The 13,439-nt window shown below is 45.5% G+C and overlaps 1 protein-coding gene across 1 annotated transcript in view; it reads right to left on the bottom strand.

The window, feature by feature from the left end:
* Positions 1 to 2,048: 2,048 nt before the first annotated feature.
* CAPN13 (calpain 13) overlaps positions 2,049 to 13,439 on the bottom strand; it is a 43,643-nt gene continuing 32,252 nt past the window's right edge. Inside the window, exons 14-20 of the mRNA XM_009881969.1 lie at positions 13,207 to 13,264; positions 12,080 to 12,147; positions 10,326 to 10,394; positions 9,152 to 9,230; positions 6,111 to 6,227; positions 3,110 to 3,165; positions 2,049 to 2,075 (exon numbers count right to left, since the gene is read on the bottom strand). Coding sequence (XP_009880271.1) covers positions 2,049 to 2,075; positions 3,110 to 3,165; positions 6,111 to 6,227; positions 9,152 to 9,230; positions 10,326 to 10,394; positions 12,080 to 12,147; positions 13,207 to 13,264 — 474 coding nt within the window. The remainder of the gene's footprint in view (positions 2,076 to 3,109; positions 3,166 to 6,110; positions 6,228 to 9,151; positions 9,231 to 10,325; positions 10,395 to 12,079; positions 12,148 to 13,206; positions 13,265 to 13,439) is intronic.

The following is a 13,439-nucleotide window of genomic DNA, read 5'->3' as shown; positions in this document are numbered from 1 at the left end:
TCACTCCTTCACGGTGTTTGGTTTTTCAAGAGCCCCATGGGTGGCTCTTGTATAGGATGGCCTTGTGCTGTGTCATACTGGGAAGTAGAAAAGCCACCTAAAACAGGTAAAGAGGATCATTCAAAACACAGACAGCTGGAAGTCAGTCTTTAGAAATCACTAATGGGAGTGTTTTTTTCAACAGATTTTTGTCCAACAAACGCCAAGTGTGCTTTCTCACATCACTCATGGTTTGTACGCTCTCGTTTAGAGAGCTTCAGTCCTCTGAGGGGCCCGTGCCGTGACTGCCCAGTCTCCAGCTGCAAGTGGCTGCTGCATTGCTCGAGTGAACTAGTGAACTGCTTTTGAACACCCTGCAGGCAGAATTTCATTCAAAACTGGTAAATGAAAATTATGATTAATGATATATTTGCAGAAGTTATGATCAGTTTATGAATGATTCATGAAAAGAAAAAAGAATACTAAATAGGCTATGAATATCATTTGCAAGCAATAATTTAAGCAACTTCATCCCCCAGAGTGAGGTACTTCTGGTCTCATATTTACCTAACGATACTCTGTGGTGCAAGGGGTGGGTGCTATGTCTGTGAATAACCTGTTGCTACACACCACCACACCAAAATACAGCTTTGCTGTGACAAAGGGAAGGTGCACTGTCCAAAGCCCTTTGAATGCAAAGGGCGGGCTTTCAAACAAAAGAAACATGTGCAAACAGAGGTCAGAGAGGTGAAGGCACTACAGTGTTGAGTGGTGAAGCCCAGCTCCTGCTGCAGATGGACACACCGGGATGCAATTAGCAGCCAAGGCAGAGGAGCAGCTGGGCATCAACACTGTCCTTTCACCCAGCCAAGGGTGAAAGGCACAGAGCTGTTCCTGCCTTGGGTCAGAATCTACCATGCTTTCTCCGTGGGGGAGCGTAATTTACACCCTGATTATATATTTCCCCTTTCAGCTTCTTACTAAAGCTGGCACTGAATGTCACCTGTCTTCAGAAACAGGTTGTGAGATACCACAGATGCTGTTCATGTATTATTTATTATTGTAATTCCTGTCTATAGGAAGGCTCATCCAGAAGCGGTCCCTGGATTTCAATGAAGGTCCTAGTTTTTGGGGGTTTTTTTCACTCTATTTTTGAACTGGGTTGATAAGGAAAGTGTTTGACTTTGCCCAAGGGTGCTCCATGAGTTCCTGGGGTCAACCGCAACAAAATGGCAGGAGACTGCTGGATCTCCAATGTACCTTTTCTCTAAGGATTGGGTTTCCTCCCAGTTTTCTCCTCAGTGCCAACTGTCTGGAACCAGCACTAATGCTTTACCTGTTGCAACTGCACAGCTGCGTCCCAGTGGGTAAGTGGAAGCACAATGGCTAAGATGGTTTATGGATGTATAAACAGGACAAGCTTTGTAGGAAAAGGCAGAGTTCTTCACTAGAACCAAGTAGCAAAGTTGGAAATTTCAGTTAAACTTCAGGACAATGAAGGCCCTCTCCAGGTCTGACATGGAGGGAGCAAACATCAAATGAAACGCAAGGTAGGGACTGTTGTTCAAAGGTAAACTAAATTACGTAATTCAGTTAAAAACGTGAAATCAAACTGACCAAGAAATCTAAAAGACTTCCTTTCCCCACCCTCTACTTGGCTTTACATCTGCTGCAGCTATGCAAGATATGCAGGAGCAATTGCCTCCCTTAGAAGACGACAAAAATACAAGTTCTGCTAGTTGATCTACTGAAAGTGTATTACCTCAGGTGGGAACAGGGGACAAGTGGCTGAGTCATCAGCAGTCTGAGCAACTGATAAGGCCATCAGCAATTCCCCAGAAAAAATTACTCAAAGCCCAATTCCCTTTGCAGCCCCTGGCCAGACCCGCTCACGCTGCAGCCCTCACCTTTCCCTTTGTCTCAAAACCCACCATAACCCCAGGGTAGGGCTTCTGTAAGGCCCTCATCCATATTCACTGTGGCCACTGTAAGGACACCCACCCCTTTCTTCTCAGTATGTATAGTACTAAGGAGATTACTTACCAGCTACATTAAGCTCTGACATCTCTTTAGGTGTACATGACAAGAGTCAGCCACTGGAAAAAGGAGAAGAAAAAGTGCATTTAGATAGTGATGTTACACTAAGTCTTCAGCTGTGTCTCAGTGCCCCCAGGCTGTCACCCACTGACTACGGTTCTTTCGTCCTGCACAGGACAGTTTAGGGATTTTGGAACGACCATTTTCCCTTATTACAATTCAGACCTACAAACACTGCCCATATGTTACTTTCCATGATAAATTATTGCAGCAGCTGCAGCAGGAGCAATTGCTGGGAAAGGATGGCGCCTGCATGATTGGGAGTGGTAAGGATGGCAGGCTTTGGGAATTTGGTTATCCTGCAGACTACCCTGTAAAACAGGTTCAGGGCCTTTGCTTGGAAACTCTGCTCAGCTCTTGGTGCAACAAAGATTTAATGAACTATGAGCCACTGAACTAACCGCAGAGTGTAAACAGGAGCCGGCAAGATTGTAAAAGGTTTTTTAAAAAAACCTTTTTAAACACTGTATTGTCAAATAACAGTCGCCAGACTGATAAATGCAGCACTCGGGCATATCGCTGTGGAGCACAGCAGGATTTTTGCTTCAGATTAGCTGATAAAAAGCTTGATGTATCCCCATTCAGCTAGCTATCCTTCAGGCTGTGCTTTTAAGACAAACAGTAGCAGTAAGCATTTGTCTGCTATTTCTTTCTTAAAACCAAGATGTTTCACAATTCAGAATTAACAGATGGGGCAATAAGGATTTGGTTTTTTTGGTCACTTCCTCAGAGTCACTTTGAGCGATGATAGGCTGGCATCAGTGAGGGAAGACTCTGTACTTTGGATGTGGATGGCCACCACAGAGCTATGCTCACCCCAGCGAGGTTGCGTGACAGGGGCCAGGGAACCCCAGGGAAATCTCTCCCACCCATTACTCACATCAACCCAGGTGCAACCCTCACCAATGCCGGTGTCAGAAGCAAAATCCCTAGCAATATACATTACACATCATCTTTAACTTCACCCTCCTGCTAACATTCTCGTTGGTCCCCCTTTGGACCTGGAGAGAAGAGAAGGAAGGAGCATCCTCACCTCCATTTCCGTCATCAAAATTTGTGATCCACCTTCTGCTAAGTTTTGAAATGCATCTAGGGGTAGAACAAAGAAAATTGTATTTCATGAGGAGGAAGCAAGAATGCAACACAGACATAAGGCTGTGGCAGCTGAGGAGCAGAGCTGCGATCCCTGTGCCGGGATGCTCTGCCTGGCTCAGATGTCCACACACACTGTCCCGCCTCGCTGCATCTCATCTCTGTGCTGAGTACCCCTTCAGCCTTGTCCCTTGGATCACAGCCTGAGAAGGCACACCAATTGCAGGCCCAGAATTTGGCAGAAGTGTAGGAACAGGGAGAGCTCAAAGTGACTGCTTTCGTCTACTCTCCTAATTTGTTTCAATAGTAGCTCCCACCTGAAGAGTGACGGAACAGTGAACTAATGAAACACATCTTCCTACAGGGAAACTTTCTGTTGGTCCTTTTCCATCCTCCCTGGCAGTGAGCAATCACAGTATGCCCTAAAGAAAGAGATTGTCTTGAAGTCATTAGTATGCCTTGCAAGCCTTTTCTGGGGAATATAAATGCAGATGCTGCTGTTATTCAGCTAGAGTTTGAAATTAGCATTGCTGAAAGTTTTCTGACAGAACACTTTGCCATCAGAAAATTTCAATCCATTCAAATATTGATATTCTATGTGCACATTTATATTGCAGTTTGTCTAGGACAAATGTTCAAACCCAAGTGTTTGGATAAAGCCAAAATGCAGTATTTTGAGTTCTTTTTATTTATTTTGAAATTACTTTTCTCCTAGAAATGTACTGTTATAAACAGTAATGAAAAAGTTGAAACAAATTTAAGTCTGTCTGTCCTTGAATGACACATCTCTCCAGGAGTCTGTTTCCCACCCTGAATGGAAAAGGGACTGTAAGATCACAAATGTTTCGAAATCTGCCCAGCTTTATACGAAGGTGCAAGGCTGCTGGGAGAGGACAAGGACCCTTTGCTCATCTGCCCCTTAGAAGACAATCAGAGCTACCTATATGATCCAGAGCAGAGAAGAAGCAGAGAAGAGAGGAAAACTAACACAATGAAGCACATCCAGCCTATAGTGCTCCTAAGCAAGGCATAGATCAAGAAAATCCCCATGTTGCACCCTCTTGACAAGACTGGATTTGCAGGGCTGGGCTTGCGCCCAGCAATCTTTCTAGGAACAAATGGCAGCGCTGAAGTTACCTCCTCTGGGCAGAGGTAAGTGCCCTTTTACTGCTTCATTAACTCCAGTTAAATAGAGTTTGCAAAGAAGCTGCTGCTTTTGGGTTGGGTCTCATCTCTGGCTATCTTGAAAGGATGAGTAATGATTTAATGGGACAGATTTTATCTTCCCTGCTGCATTCACATCATCATAAAGGTGGACTGCCTCTCATTCCCACTTGGCACCCTTATCTTCTCCTGTAAAAATCTTATTCACAATTATTTGAAAAGTTTGAGAAATGTATTCCACATTAAACCCGCTGTAAAGTGATAACTGAAAGACTTGAGAGCATTTTAAGATACTCATTAGAGACAGCAATGAAACTTCTAGAGATTCCTTTCCATGTGGATGTAAAGGAGCTGTCTTTACACTGGCACTTAAAATGTAAGAGGATCTTTTTTAAGATGAAAAAAAAAGCCATGGTACAAATATAGGCATAAGAATTTTCATCTACAGCAAGTGACATGTATAATCACAAAAAATGGGTGTTTACAAGTTGTCTGTTTTTTACGGAAAGCATTAAAATCATGACACACTTTGACTTTCTGAGCTGCTTCTGCTGTACTCCCTTGAAATGCGATTTTAGGCAGTGTCATCTGGGCGGATCTGCTGACCACTATTGGCCCATAAAACATCAGTGGTAAAAACACACAGGCAAAGAAAAATAACACTCATTTCCATCTACTGTTGAAACCCAGCTCATTCTGAAGATGAACTAAATCGCTGTAGTAATGTTCTAGCACATGGGTCACAGTTGCTGGGTTTGTTTAACTACCAATTACTTCCAGTCAAAATACTTATAATAGTAAAAATTACGCTTTTGTAAAACAGAATTCCATTTACTTTCAGGCAAAGGCTTATTTACAGGCACTGCCTCCTCACAACTGCCAGGCAATAGCTGGATACAACACAGGGCATGGGTTTGTTTATCCATTGAGGAGGATCTCAGACCTTATTCTTACCAAAAAACTGAGAGAACTTCACTGAAGTTGGTGGGAATATCTCTCCAGTAAAAAAAACCAAAAAACCCAAAAAAAACCAAAAAAAACCCCCCACTTGTCTTGTTGTGGTTCAGACTTCTCCAAATAACCAAAAGAGAAAGCCTTCCACTTGAGATGAGTTGCTTCTTTCCTCCTCAGGGGCCATAAATGCATGCAGTCTCTCCTCGGTGGTACCGGCAATGCTCCACACCAGCCTGGAGGAAGCTCTGCTGTGGACCAGGATGCTCAAGCTTGCATGGAAGGGCACCAGCACAAGGACACATCTTGTTTTTAGAAAACGTGTCTTAGTGCATAGGGGCTCTAAGGACAAGCCTGCAGAGGCCAGGATAAATTCATGCAGCAAAAAAAGATTGGCAGCTGAAGAAGCTCTGGATATACATTACCGTCGCTCCTCAGCAGGGAAAAAGACAGGGCAGCATGGTGCGGCTGCAGCCAAAGGTGCTCTGACAGAACAACAAAGGGCTGACCTTCTTCTGGCCCCTTTCAGCGAGGACATCCCTGTATTCCCAGCGGCTGCTTTCTCCCAGCACTAAACCGCTCTCTACCAGCCAGTTGCTCCTGTGTGCAGGAGGCAAATCTGGCTTCTGGCAAACAGGCTGCCCAAAGAAATGCCTGCCCCGTGCCTGGACTTTGGACAGTTTTGTTATTTCCAAGCTATGCTGTTAGACAAGTATCATCTCTAGCAGCATGTCCCTTGCTTTCTGCCACTGCCCTCAGTCTGGCTTTGCAAGCTCCCCTGCTGCCACATCCCCTGCCTGACCCCATGCCCCAGTGCTGGGACTCACGGGTCATGGTTTCAAGACGCAGCATGCAGCACACGAAGTCAGAGAAACCGATTCTTCTGGCAGCATCCCCATACCGCAGGGCCATCAGGCGCAGGAGCTGCTCGTTGACGGCCAGACCTGTGGAGGGAAGAGGAACGACAGCACTGGGGACACACTGTGGGATGACGGACCGGCTTCGGTGGCCTTCTGCACCCTGCAAAGAAGCTGGGGCCCTCCCTCAGCCCCCCACCCTGTCATGCCAGGTCTCTGCATCCCTGGACAGTGGTTTTCCTTCCCCCAGGTTTGTGCATAAGAGTCGGGTAGGGTGATGGAAAATCAAAGCCCTTCTAGTCACTCAAATTGCGGCTTAGGTCAGCAAGCAGGAAACATTGAGCTAAATAATCAAGCGTTATCTTGCTTTGCCTTTTTAGCTTTTATTTTCTATAAGAAAGAGTGATTTTCTTTGGCTCATAACTGTTAAAGTCTGAGCATAGCATTTACAATACCACTGTCACTTTCTGCTAAACAGGGAGACACCGCACGCTCATGTTGTTATGCAGTATAGCATGCCTGGGATTCTTAATTTTTACATTTTCTCTTCTATTAGAAAATGGTGAAGGGTGCATTTCTTTTTTATTAGCTGATTATTCAGTATTTGTGTCACAGTCTGTTTGGATGGAAATTGGTATTCAATTGAATGAACAAAAATTGCCTTTTAGAATGATTCTTTTATTAGTTAAATAAAACTACCCTAAGTGTGCTGGCTACATAAGAGAAATGATTTAAATATATTTTGCACTAAAAGCGGATTTGCTAAACAAAAGAGAAATTTTCTGCAGAGAGCTGGACTGATATCTTTACTTTAATGCATTCTCTGAGACTTCAGAAAAGTCTAATTTCCTCACTCCTAGATTTTAGTGGCTCAGCTGGAAGAGAAGTAGCTCTCCTGCTTTTTCAACCAGCTCTAAACTTTTCTGGTTTAAATGAACTCATCATGGAGCTAAATTAGTTGAATAAGCAGAAAAGAAGGAAATGTTTTTTCTGCACTTGTGTCCAGGGAAATACAGCCAATGGAGGCGGGTTAGTATGTCAACAAACTCTGGTTGCACGAGCCTAGCTGGAGAAGTTCTCCAGCAGGAAGCAGACAGAAAATGCTGAACATTTAAATAATGGAAATACATTTGGGCTTAAAATACATTTCAAATTAAGATAAACCAGATTTTAGATTTTTTTTTTCCTAGGAGGAGAAGTTAGCAATTTAAAAAAATCTAATTAATCGCATTTTGTCTTTGATTCCGGTTTTAAACCACAGCTGAGAACCACTATAGTAGTGAGCAATAAATCCTACCTAATTTTTAACCTTTTGAAGGCAGTGGGAATTCAGTCAAGCTCTCTACAGAGAGCAGATTGCAGCAAGCATTGCAGTGCTGTTTACAAGATAATATAATCATGTCTTATACTAGTGAAACACCAACAATTTTGCACGGTCAGTGTGGGATATACCTACTCTGAAATCTGCTCACCTGGCACCGTCTCTCAATTAATCTCATCAACAAGACTGGAGTGTCAGTCCTCTCTGTTCCCAAGGTGTTTCAATTACCTGCTGTTATTTATTTGTAATGTTACTCCCCACACCTTTTGTCTGCTGGATTCTTCCCTCTGGTTTTAGTTAGACTTTAAAATACAGACCTTATGTTTCCCTATTTTTTTTTTAATTATTTTGGTGCATTTAATATTGCCTGTGAGGTGTTTGTATATACCCCAGGCCAATGCTCCTGCTTTTCAGGGTAGCGCTGCTGTTAGTGCAGCTAGCCTGCTTTACTCTGGCAGAAAATTTGGCCCATCATTATTACACTGTGAAGCGCATAGGACAACAGTGCAAATTAAGAGCGCACACACGTGAGTGTTTTGCACTGAACGCTTCAGGGAACAGCTGGCTAGGAACTGTATTTAGGTATATTAGTGCCCTTCCCAGAGGTAGCATCAACCTGCCAAATTCTTTCTGGGGCTGTCCACTCCTTCCTGCTTAAAAGGCAGGGTGGGAATCATCCTAATGAAAAACCAAATTCAAATGCAACTGTCTGGCTCAGAAAGCGGCAAGAACAAGCTTATAACTTTCTTTTTTCCCCTGCTTCGAAATGCTTATAGCCACACATATATTGAATTTGCCATTTAATAGTGCCTTTTTATCCCTTCAAATAGCTGCACTGTTTTGGCTGCCAGGACTTCTCAATATACAGTTTTCCTCCCAGTTTTACACTTTAGCGCCTTTCTCACAGAATGGACCTGGCAGCTTCTGCTTTGGCATTTGGCACGTTAGTGCTGCGCTCCTCAGGCAGATGCTAACGCTTTGCCCACCTCTCAGCAATGAGAAATTTATACGTACATCCCCTGAGCTGAGGGCTCCACAGATAGCACTTCAGCACCAGGTTTCTCCTGGGGACACCACCACTCCAACCTCCAGGTAGCTAAATGGGAGCTTCCCTACTGTACAATTATAAAGGGATGGTTGCCTTAGAACTGTATTTCATGCACAAAGTCTCTGGAGAGATGACCCGGCTAAAATGCTCCACTCACATGAAGGGGCCCGTCCCATGCACTCACTGCAAGTTTCAGCATTCGTGTAGCCAACAGAGGTCAGTGCAAACTAAATAAATGTCTGTCACTGTGGCTTTCCCTTATAGACTAGTCACTGCCCTGCAGAGAAACTGCAGGAACTGGGGTAAGTGCAAGCACCGACTGCTCATCTCCTCTGTTTTGTCCATGACCTAGAGACACTATGGATAGACCAGTCTGCAGGCTCTAGCCAGTGCTGTGCATCTCTGCATCTTTCTGCTGGCTCCCCAACTGCAGTGCAAAGGGTTTCTCCTGGAAATGAGCTTTCTGTCTCAATGCCCTAAAACAATGCAGACTTCTGAGCAGAGCTGTGATCCAACTGGCACCTCTGGGAAATCCAAACTGCTTTCTCCCTGAAGCTCTTTTTTCTTTCCTCTCTCTTTTTCATTCTTTCCCTCACAGCCACAGGGACAAGACAGCCGTAAGGGACACACTTATGGACATACCTGCTGTCTGTATCGCACTCTTCAGTTCAGACACATCAAGAAATCCAGAATGATTTCTGTCCGCCTTGCTGAAGATATCCTGAAAAACAGTGTAAAGGTAGATTTCAAGCTCATATCAATATTCCCCAAATTTACTATTACATCCAATTGTGTAGGAACCTTTACTTCCTTAATAAACATGCTACAAGGAAGTTCAACAGATGAGATGGGATGACCATGACAAGGGAGACCCATTTCCAGAAGGCTAGGTCAATGTGTTACGGCATAAGAAATCCCACAGTTTTGGATGGGTGGAAGCTTTTTTGGTCCCTCTCCCTGGTTTATGTGTGCAGGCAGCAATGGGAATACTTACACCTCCACTGATAAAAAGACATTGACACACGAAAAAAGCTAGGAGTCCCTGAGTCCCAGAATGCTGTGGGGTTGTCTTTCCCAACATACTGTTGAAACCCCACAAGCCACACCTGAGGTGCTGCCAGTGGGTGGGAAGAGCACCATTGCTAGATGGGGAACTGGCACCCCATGTCCTAGGTGGCCTCAGACCATCTCAAGAGGGATGAAACAAATTAGACCCCACCCAACTCTGAGGCTTCAGAAAATCTTCCCATCCTGCAGCAAGACTGAAGGGAGAGGGACCTGACACAAAGAAGCTGCCTGAATTTAGGTGGGATCGTAATTACCAAGCTACTGTCCTCATTGCTTCCAGACCTAATGCTTATCCTGGAGCAAAGACATTTCTCCCAGATAAAATTTGATTAGATCCTATACATTTCCACTACAAACTGCAGCAACGAGGAAGTGACATTTTTCAGATGACTTTTCAAGAACTCATTTCAGCTTAGAAAGCTTTTAAAAAAATTGCCAGCGGTGACACACAAACAGAGATTTCCATCAAATTCTGAGCCTAATTGTCCTTCCTACCTTTTCCCCCTTTTACCTCAATATTCCCTGCACCAGAAAAGCTTCTGCTGCTTATTTGGAGCACTTTACAGACAGCACTGCTTCCTGAGCTCTCAACCTTTGCATGAGACGATGGATATCTGACCCACTAAGCGAGCAACCTTTGCAACGTTTTTTCCCCCCAGTGTTTTGAAATCACAGAGCATATGTCCCCTGCTGATGAAAAGCCCAAGTGTACAGTATCGGCAGAGAAGAGAAAGCAGCCCTCGTGTACCATGTACTTAGTGAGACTTCGCCAGAGGCTCCCGAACTCCTGCAGCGTGAGTTGTCCGTTCGAGTTGAGCTGTGCATTCAGTTAAGAATTGAACAGTTAATGAGAGCTAAACCTGGCTGTCTTCATTCCCGAGGATGCTGCCTTCACATAAAGACAGACATAAGATAGTCTCTTCTGTCTATTACCTGGTGTTGAGAAAGCTTTTCTGCTCTCAATTATGCTTAGAGTTAAATTCACCTTCTTTGGCACATTGTACAGCTGCTCATACCTGTGCTCACAAACAACAAAAGGTTTCTATTTATATAGTGCCTTTAACCACAAGGGAACCTGCAGCGACTGCTTCAGTTGACACTTAGCCACTGAGCACAGAGGCCCCTGTGGAAGAACATGACCCCATGCTCCAGGCCACGTGTGCACATTGACTTGCATCTGTACCTGAGGCAGCACAGTATTAGCTCTGGCTGGATCCTCCTGGAGGAACGGGCACTGAAGGAGTCAAGAGCACAAGGAGCTGATCCTGCTGCCTGCCATCACAAGACAGCAGCAGCCTTTGAGCCATACATACGCTGCAGGCAAGAAAACACTTTCCTCTGAGCCACAGGAGCCCAGGAGTGTCAACAGACATCCCCCAGGGGTACTCAAATGACTATGTCAGTGGACCTGCTCACTTCCGTACATCATCTAGGAGTCCAAGGCAGACATGCAGCACCTCATCTAATGCAACTGAGATAGTGAAAACTCCGTGAAAGCCAAACTCATCACTGGTGAAATATGAGCAGACAAGTGCCACTGCCATGAAACCTGAGTGAAAAAAGCTGATCCTGTCTTTGCAGACCAGGATTGATCACACTGTACATGGGTTGTATGCAGCCCAGAGAATGAAAAATCCATCACAAATTAAGGCAGAGCAGTGGCTTTGTCAGTTCTTTGCATGTGCCACACATTCACAGCACCCACTTACCCCAGGAGGAGCTTTGGAAAGGGGAAAGTCTCTTTCACTGGCTAGGTACAGAAAGCCAAAATGAGAGGGACTTCTGGTCTTTTTTTTTTTTTCATTCCCTGGCAGTTTAAAACAGTCTGAAGATGTCTCAAAGTTATCTCGAGGCATGGAAGAAAAGATCTGAGAGCAAGCAAGGCGGGGAATACACAGGGGAGAATTTATGTTTTCATCAAGGAGCCCTCTTGTTCTACAACGGCCAGCACTGTATTTCCAGTTCTGCCTTGTTAACAGTAAAAAGACTGCATGATCCATCTAAGTAGGGAAGGTACACTGGAAAGGATGGATGGTCTGCCAGGCAAGTGCCTGTGATTAGGTGGTGACAGTGCTTCTCCCCCTTACATCAGCTTTGCTGGCAGTGCTAGCAGCCTGCTCGAGCTGCCATCACAGGCCAACGTAGTTGCAGCGGTGACGGGAGAGCCGAGCTATGCCTGAACTGTGTGCTGCCTCCTTGCCTTGGACTCTGCCTGGGACGTGTGCCCAAGGGTGAAGCTTAGCCAAGCCCTGAGCCCTGCAGAAGGGAAAATGAGAGCAAAGAGTTAGCTGGTAGCAGAAGGTTGACCCTCACCTTTCAGCAGAGACACCAGAGCCAGGGCACGCATGGCAATGTCCTGCATAGACTCTGGGACAGTTATTTATTGAGGACTGTGGCTAATATTTACTTGCAGGTTCTCACACTGGGATGCTCAGCTCAGCCATAACTCAAGGCAAGGATGGGCAGCACCAGGGAAGTTTATTGCTTCTGCTGAAAGGATACATCCATCAGAGCTAAAATGCCTCTGCACGAATCGAAGCTGAATCTTCCTCCCAGGCTGGTCATTTCATCTGCAAGGATTGACAAAACAGAAGGAATTAACAAGAGCAAGGAGAATGACAGAGGCATCGGGTCACTATTTGGAGGGAAGGAGGACACCAGTCTGAAGGCTCGCATAACTAAAGAGCCCCAGATCTGGCTCAGGTTCTCAAACAGCAGCAATGGCTATGTGCCAGGCAGAGGTCCATTTCGAGGGAGTCTGATGTGTCTCAGATCTCTACTGCTCCCTTCCCCAAGGACAGGTGCCCTGTTTGGACTCTGCACAGCCTCTGCCCACCTACCTGCCCCGATGGAAAGTCTTCCCTCTTGAAATAAGGATAAGGGAAATGACAGCGACAAGAAAGGCCATTTACGCTGAATTAGCCAGTCCTAAGAGCACTTTGAGCCTTGTGCATGACTGAGTTGGTTCAAGACCTCCATCTGTGCCCCTATCTCATGCTATTTTCAAAGCGGGCAGCTTAGGAAGGCTGGGAAATGATGAAAGCCAGCCTGACGCCTCTGCAGAGGAGTGATGCAGGCCAGGGCTGAACTGGAAGATATTGGGTGGCAGCGAGGAGACTGGGAGGCACAGCTCCCTGGGGTGCTCACTGGTGCAGCCCAGCCCGGGACTGAGTTCCTGCTGCAATTGGTGGGGCACAGAGCAGGAAGGGGTGCTCATGGGGGCTTCAGGGACACCCAGGAGAAGGGCAGCGTGGGGTAGGGTAGGTCTGCAAAGCAGAGACTATCCCTTGGCAGAATTGTGAGGGGGAAGGGAGGGTGAAATTTGGCCATCAAGCCAAAGCACAGCTTTGCTGACAGCCGTGCACTAAAGCGTCTGTTAGCAGCTGGTCTGGGTTGCATTGCTTTCTTCATGTGAATATTACTTTTCTTTTAAAAATAAAACCAAACTGTTGTGCATGTAAAGGAACCCTGGCGAAGGCACTTCCCATTCTTCAAGATCCAACCGTGCAGTAAGCCACACTGAGGATTTTTTGAGGACCATTAGGACACCACTAAATCTTCTGTCTAATTTACACTAAACTAAGGATAGGGAAGCACCAAAGACATTAGCCGGGTTGTAAAAGGTTTACCTTGCAGGATCACTTCATTAAGGAGCTGTTGCAGCTGCAAGGCATCAATAGCTGAGCCCTAATGCAGAATAAAATGCAAAGAGATGTCTGTGAACTTAAAGTTTTCTCCTGTGTCTCTTTTGCCTGAAACTTCTTTACTCGTGCACTGTGGCAACCAAGAAGGACCTCTGCTTATATCAGAGGAGCAGCACCCCCTCAGGAGCATAACAAACCCCTCCACGCTGCTGGGCCAC

The sequence above is a fragment of the Charadrius vociferus genome, unplaced genomic scaffold, assembly GCF_000708025.1.
Source record: "Charadrius vociferus isolate BGI_N301 unplaced genomic scaffold, ASM70802v2 scaffold610, whole genome shotgun sequence".
In the NCBI taxonomy this organism is placed as follows: domain Eukaryota; kingdom Metazoa; phylum Chordata; class Aves; order Charadriiformes; family Charadriidae; genus Charadrius; species Charadrius vociferus.
Note: the sequence above shows the minus strand (reverse complement) of the source record. Positions and strands in the feature narration are given on the sequence as shown.